Source organism: Coturnix japonica, chromosome 25 (genome assembly GCF_001577835.2).
Source record: "Coturnix japonica isolate 7356 chromosome 25, Coturnix japonica 2.1, whole genome shotgun sequence".
In the NCBI taxonomy this organism is placed as follows: domain Eukaryota; kingdom Metazoa; phylum Chordata; class Aves; order Galliformes; family Phasianidae; genus Coturnix; species Coturnix japonica.
In genome coordinates this window covers 465,418-472,854 of record NC_029540.1, presented here as the reverse complement: position 1 = coordinate 472,854, position 7,437 = coordinate 465,418, and the positions used below count along the sequence as shown (strand labels likewise).

Sequence of the window (7,437 nt, the reverse complement as noted above, 5' to 3'; positions counted from 1 at the left end):
TTTGGGGTGCTATACGGGGGTTTCTGGGGATCCTATAGGGTGGATCCTATGGGGGTTGGGGTCCTAATAGGGTGGATCCTATGGGGGTTTGGGGTCCTATAGGGTGCGGATCCTATGGGGTTTTGGGGTCAATCTATGGGGTTTTGGTCCTATAGGGTGGATCCTCTGGGGTTAAAGGCGCGTCCTAAGCGGCTGGATCCTATGGAGGCGTTCTGGGGTCCTATATTGGGTTGGGAGACTAAAAGGGTGGATCCTATGGGCGGTGGGGTCCCTATAGGGTTGGATTCTATGGGGGTTTGGGTCGCTATACGGGTTTTGGAGAACCCTATAGGGTGGGTTTTATTGGGGGGGGTTGGTCCCCATAGGGTTGGGAGAACCTATGAGGCCACGGTGGATCCTAATGAGGAGTTTTGCGGTCGCTATATGGGTGGGGGTAACCTATGGGGTTGCGACTCCTAAGTGGGGGTTTGGGGTCCTATAGGGTGGATCCTATGGGGGTTGGGGGTCCTATAGGGTGGATCCTATGGGGGTTTGGGGTCCTATATGGGGTGGGAGAACCCTATAGAACCTATAGGGTGGATCCTATGGGGCTTTGGGGTCCTATAAGCGGGCGTTTCTGGGGGAGACCTAGTAGCTGTGGGATCCTATGGGGTTTGGGGTCCTATAGGGTGGATCCTATGGGGGTTTGGGGTCCTATAGGGGTCGGGGTGGATCCTATGGGGGTTTGGGGTCCTTAATTATGGGGTGAGGGAAACTAATAGCAACCTAATAGAGTGGACCCTAATGGGGCCTTTTGGGTCCATATTTTAGTGCCTGGACCTAATGGCGCGGTTGGGGCGTCCTATAGGGTGGGTATCCTTATGGCGGGTTTCTGTGCTGGTCCTATAGAGGTGGATCCTAGATGGGGGTATTTGGGGTCACTAACTGGGGTGGGAGAACCTATTAGGAACCTATCGGGTGACGATCCAGGGCTTTTGGGCCGTACTATACACGGTGGGATGCCTACTGGCGGGTTGGGGGGAGGTCCCATATACGGGTTGGATCCTGATGGGGGTTTCGGGGTCCTATACTGGGTGGGAGAACCTATAGGGTGGCCTCTATGGGGTATGGGGTCCTATATGGGGTATGGGGTCCTATATGGGGTATTGGGGGTCCTATATGGGGTCCTATAGGCTCGGATCCTAACTGGGGGTTTGGGGTCCTATATGGGTGGGAGAACTCTATAGGGTGGATTCCTAAGGGGGGCTTGGGGTCTATAGGGTTGGGGGAACCTATAGGGTGGATCCTATAGGGTGGATCCTATGGGGGTTTGGGGTCCTATAGGGGGTGGGAGAACCTATAGGGTGGATCCTATGGGGGTTTGGGGTCCTATAGGGGTCGGGGTGGATCCTATGGGGGTTTGGGGTCCTATATGGGGTGGGGGAACCTATAGGTGATCCTATCGGGGGGTTTGGGAGGTCCCTATACGGTGGATCCTTGTGGGGTTTTGGGGGTCCTTATAGGGGTCCGGGGTGGACTCCTAATGGCGGTTTGGGTTATATTAGGGGGCTTTGGGGGAACCTATAGGGTGGATTCTATGTAGGGATTTGGGGTCCTATAGGGTGGAATCGGGCTATGGGTTTGGGGTCCTATATGGGGTGGGAGAACCTATAGGGTGGATTCTATGTGGGTCTGGGGTCCTATATGGGGTGGGAGAATCTATAGGGTGGATCTCCTATATGGGGTCTTGGGGTCCTATATGGGGTCTGGGGGATCCTATATGGGGTTCTGGGGTCCTATATGGGGTGGGAGAACCTAAAAGGGTGGATCCTATGGGGGTACTGGGGTCCTATTAGGGTCCGGTCCCCATAGGATCCACCCTATAGGTTCTATAGGTTCCCCACCCCATAAGCCCCCCCCCAGCCCCATACCTTCACACCAGGATCTCCAGGCAACCCTCGTGCTCCATCCGCTCCAGGCCGACCCTATAAACCCCCCTGAGACCCTATAGGAACCTATAAGGGTCTATATAGGTTCCTATAGGTCCCCATACCATAACCCCCCCCCCTGACCCCATATAACTACCCCCTGACCCCAAACTCACCCTCCTTCCGGGTTTCCCTGGGGGTCCACTGAGCCCTTGTGGTCCTCGGGGTCCCTATATGGGATATAGGGTCGGTGGGACCCCATAAAGCCCTATAGGGTCCCCTATAGGGGACGATGATTTGGGGTTGGTTTATGGGGTTTTGGGGTCACCTGAGGTCCGTAATCGCCACTTTCACCCTTCATGCCGACGCTGCCGGGTTGGCCCTATAATAAAACAATGGGGTGATGGGGGGGTTCTATAGGGTCAGCCCTATAGGGTCAGCCCTATAGGGTCGGCTCTATAGGGTCCATCCCTGTAGGATCTCTCCCCGTTTCTATAGGGCTTCCTCCTCCTCTCTATAGGGTCACCCCTATATGGTCTCCCCCCATCTATAGTGTCTCCCACCCTCTATAGGGTCTCCTCTCCCATCTATAGGGTCTCCCCTATATAGTCTCCCCCCATCTATAGGGTCTCCATCCCCTCTATAGGGTCTCCACCCCCTCTATAGGGTCTCCACCCTCTCTATAGGGTCACCTCTATATGGTCTCCCCCATCTATAGGGTCTTTACACCCTCTATAGGGTCTCCCCCATCTATGGGTCCAGCCCCCCATCTATAGGTCAGGGACCCCCATCTATGGGTCTGCACCCCATCTATAGGGTCACCCCTATATGGTCTCCCCCCTCTATAGGGTCTCCATCCCCTCTATAGGGTCTGCACCCCCTCTATAGGGTCTCCACCCCCATCTATAGGGTCTCCATCCACTCTATAGGGTCTCCCCCCTCTATAGGGTCTCCCCCCTCTATAGGGTCTCCCCCCCCCTCTATAGGGTCTCCATCCCCTCTATAGGGTCTCCATCCCCTCTATAGGGTCTCCACCTCCTCTATAGGGTCTCCACCTCCTCTATAGGGTCTCCCCCTTCTATAGGGTCTCCACCCCCATCTATAGGGTCACCCCTATATGGTCTCCCCCCATCTATAGGGTCTCCATCCCCTCTATAGGGTCTCCATCCCCATCTATAGGGTCTCCCCCCCATTATAGGGTCTCCATCCCCACTATAGGGTCCCCATNTAGGGTCCCATCCCCATTATAGGGTCCCACCCCCTTTATAGGGTCCTATCCCCCTTTATAGGGTCCTATCCCCCTCTATAGGGTCCTCTATCCCCCTTTATAGGGTCTCCACCCCCATCTATAGGGTCTCCCCCATCTATAGGGTCTCCACCCCCATCTATAGGGTCTTTACACCCTCTATAGGGTCTCCACCCCCTCTATAGGGTCACCTCTATAGGGTCTCCCCCCTCTATAGGGTCTCCACCCCCATCTATAGGGTCTCCACCCTCTCTATAGGGTCACCTCTATATGGTCTCCCCCTATCTATAGGGTCTCCACCCCCATCTATAGGGTCTCCACCCCCTTCTATAGGGTCTCCACCCCCTCTATAGGGTCACCTCTATATGGTTTCCCCCCATCTATATGGTCTCCCCCTTCTATATGGTCTCCCCCCATCTATAGGGTCTCCACCCCCATCTATAGGGTCTCCATCCCCTCTATAGGGTCTCCACCCCATCTATAGGGTCTCCACCCCCATCTATAGGGTCACCTCTATATGGTCTCCCCCTATCTATAGGGTCTCCACCCTCTCTATAGGGTCACCCCTATATGGTCTCCTCCTATCTATAGGGTCTCCATCCCCTCTATAGGGTCTCCCCCCCCCCTCTATAGGGTCTCCCCCCCTCTATAGGGTCTCCACCCCCATCTATAGGGTCTCCCCCTTCTATAGGGCCTCCACCTCCTCTATAGGGTCTCCACCCCCATCTATAGGGTCCCCCCCTTCTATAGGGTCTCCATCCCCTCTATAGGGTCTCCATCCCCTCTATAGGGTCACCCCCCTCTATAGGGTCGCCCCATACTCACCATAGGTCCAGGCCGCCCAGTATAACCCATAGGGCCGGGGGGTCCCCGTAGGGCCAGCTGTGGGGTGGGGGGAGAACAGGGGGTCAGTCCTATAGGGGATTGGGGGGGGGGTTATGGGGTCTATGGGGACAACGAGGTCTATGGGATCTATGGGGCAGATGGGATCTATGGGGCAGATGGGATCTATGGGGCAATGGGATCTATGGGATTTATGGGATCTATGGGGCAGATGGAATCGATGGGATCTATGGGGCAGAATGAGGATCTATGGGGCAGACAGGATCTATGGGGCAGTGGGGTCTATAGGATTGCTGGGTTCTGTGGGGTCTGTGGGCTCTATGGGGCCTGTGGGGTGGCTATGGGTCTCTATGGGGCGCTATGGGGCAATATGGGGCACTATGGGGCAATATGGGTCTCTATGGGTCTCTATGGGGTCTCTATGGGGTCTCTATGGGTCTCTATGGGGTCTCTATGGGTCTCTATGGGGTCTCTATGGGTCTCTATGGGTCCCTATGGGGTCTCTATGGGTCTCTATGGGTCCCTATGGGGTCTCTATGGGTCCCTATAGGGTCTTTATGGGGTCACTATAGGGTCTTTATGGGGTTATGGGGTCACTATAGGGTCTTTATGGGGTCACTATAGGGTCTCTATGGGGTCTCTATGGGTCTCTATGTCTCTATGGGTCTCTATGGGGTCCCTATGGGTCTCTATGGGGTCCCTATGGGTCTCTATGGGTCTCTATGGGTCTCTATGGGGTCTCTATGGGGTTGCTATGGGTCTCTATGGGTCTCTATGGGTCTCTATGGGGTCTCTATGGGTCTCTATGGGGTCTCTATGGGTCCCTATGGGTCTCTATGGGGTCTCTGTGGGTCTCTATGGGGTCCCTATGGGTCTCTATGGGGTCTCTATGGGGTCTCTATGGGTCTCTATGGGTCCCTATGGGTCTCTATGGGTCCCTATGGGTCTCTATGGGGTCCCTATGGTTCTCTATGGGGTTTCTATGGGTCCCTATGTGTCTCTATGGGTCTCTATGTGTCCCTATGTGTCTCTATGGGGTCCCTATGTGTCTCTATGTGTCCCTATGTGTCCCTATGGGGTCCCTATGTGTCTCTATGGGTCCCTATGGGTCTCTATGGGGTCCCTATGGGGTCCCTATGGGTCTCTATGGGGTCACTCACCCTGGCCTGCATTAGCGCCTCCTGTGCCTGCAGCTCTATGGGTCCCTATGGGGTCTCTATGTGTCTCTATGTGTCTCTATGGGTCTCTATGGGTCTCTATGGGTCTCTATGGGTCTCTATGGGTCTCTATGTGTCCCTATGGGTCCCTATGTGTCTCTATGTGTCTCTATGGGTCTCTATGTGTCTCTATGGGTCTCTATGGGGTCTCTATGGGTCTCTATGGGTCTCTATGGGTCTCTATGGGGTCACTCACCCTGGCCTGCATTAGCGCCTCCTGTGCCTGCAGCTCTATTAGTCTCTATGGGTCTCTATGTGTCTCTATGGGGTCCCTATGGGGTCTCTATGGGTCTCTATGGGTCTCTATGGGTCTCTATGGGGTCTCTATGGGGTCTCTATGGGTCTCTATGGNGTCTCTATGGGGTCTCTATGGGGTCTCTATGGGTCTCTATGGGTCTCTATGGGTCTCTATGGGGTCTCTATGGGGTCTCTATGGGTCTCTATGTGTCTCTATGGGTCTCTATGGGTCTCTATGGGTCTCTATGGGGTCTCTATGGGGTGTCTATGGGTTTCTATGGGGTGTCTATGGGCTCACTCACCCTGGCCTGCATTAGCGCCTCCTGTGCCTGCAGTTCTATTGGTCTCTATGGGTCTCTATGGGTCTCTATGGGGTCTCTATGGGTCTCTATGGGTCTCTATGGGTCTCTATGGGTCCCTATGGGGTCTCTATGGGTCTCTATGGGTCTCTATGGGTCTCTATGGGTCTCTATGGGGTCTCTATGGGTCTCTATGGGGTGTCTATGGGGTCACTCACCCTGGCCTGCATTAGCGCCTCCTGTGCCTGCAGTTCTATGGGTCCCTATGGGGTCCCTATGGGGTCTCTATGGGTCCCTATGGGGTCCCTATGGGGTCTCTATGGGTCTCTATGGGTCTCTATGGGGTGGCTATGGGTCTCTATGGGGTGGTTATGGGTCTCTATGGGGTGACTCACCCTGGCCTGCATTAGCGCCTCCTGTGCCTGCAGTTCTATGGGTCTCTATGGGGTCTCTATGGGTCTCTATGTGTCTCTATGTGTCTCTATGTGTCTCTATGTGTCTCTATGTGTCTCTATGGGTCTCTATGTGTCTCTATGTGTCTCTATGGGTCTCTATGGGTCTCTATGGGTCTCTATGGGTCTCTATGGGTCTCTATGGGTCTCTATGGGTCTCTATGGTCTCTATGGGTCTCTATGGGTCTCTATGGGGTCTCTATGGGGTCTCTATGGGTCCCTATGGGTCTCTATGGGGTGGCTATGGGGTCACTCACCCTGGCCTGCATTAGCGCCTCCTGTGCCTGCAGTTCTATGGGTCTCTATGGGGTGGTTATGGGGCTCTATGGGTCTCTATGGGGTGGCTATGGGTCTCTATGGGGTGGCTATGGGTCTCTATGGGGTGGCTATGGGGTCTCTATGGGGTCACTCACCCTGGCCTGCATTAGCGCCTCCTGTGCCTGCAGCTCTATTGGTCTCTATGGGGTGGCTATGGGGTGTCTATGGGGTATCTATGGGTCTCTATGGGGTCACTCACCCTGGCCTGCATTAGCGCCTCCTGTGCCTGCAGTTCCTGCGCTGCCACAGCCGGACCCTTCAGTGCTGAGCTGCTGAACCGGAACTGCACCCCATAATATCCCATAATATCCCATAACATCCCATAATATCCCATAACATCATAACATCCCATAACATCCCATAATAGCACCCCATAACCCCCACCCCATAAGCTGACCCCATAAAGCCCCCTTAACCCCATAACCCCCCTTAACCCCATAAACCCCCACCCCATAAGCTGCCCCATAAGTGACCCTTTAACCCCATAACCCCATTGAACCCCATTGCTGCCCCATAAGTGACCCTATTCCCCCTTGAACCCCATTTAACCCCATAAGCTGCCCCATAACCCCCTTTACCCTTTAACCCCCTTTAACCCCATAAGTGCCCCATATCCCCCCTTAACCACATAAGCTGATAACCCCATAACCCCCTTTAGCCCCATAACCCCCCTTAACCCCATAAACCCCCACCCCATAAGCTGCCCCGTAAGTCCCTTTAACCCCATAACCCCCTTTAACCCCATAAGCTGCCCCATAAGTCCCCTTAACCACATAAGATGATAACCCCATAACCCCCTTTAACCCCATAACCCCATAAGCTGCCCCATAAGTCCCTTTAACCCCATAACCCCCCTTTAACCCCATAACCCCCCCCACCCCATAAGCTGCCCCATAAGCTGATAACCCCATAACCCCC

General features: G+C 54.5%; 1 protein-coding gene across 1 annotated transcript in view; it reads right to left on the bottom strand.

Moving 5' to 3' along the window:
- Positions 1-1,868: 1,868 nt before the first annotated feature.
- LOC107324353 (collagen alpha-1(XI) chain-like) overlaps positions 1,869-7,437 on the bottom strand; it is a 9,437-nt gene continuing 3,868 nt past the window's right edge. The window contains exons 4-8 of the mRNA XM_015884309.2: positions 6,719-6,807; positions 3,979-4,035; positions 2,236-2,289; positions 2,084-2,137; positions 1,869-1,964 (exon numbers count right to left, since the gene is read on the bottom strand). Coding sequence (XP_015739795.2) covers positions 1,869-1,964; positions 2,084-2,137; positions 2,236-2,289; positions 3,979-4,035; positions 6,719-6,807 — 350 coding nt within the window. The remainder of the gene's footprint in view (positions 1,965-2,083; positions 2,138-2,235; positions 2,290-3,978; positions 4,036-6,718; positions 6,808-7,437) is intronic.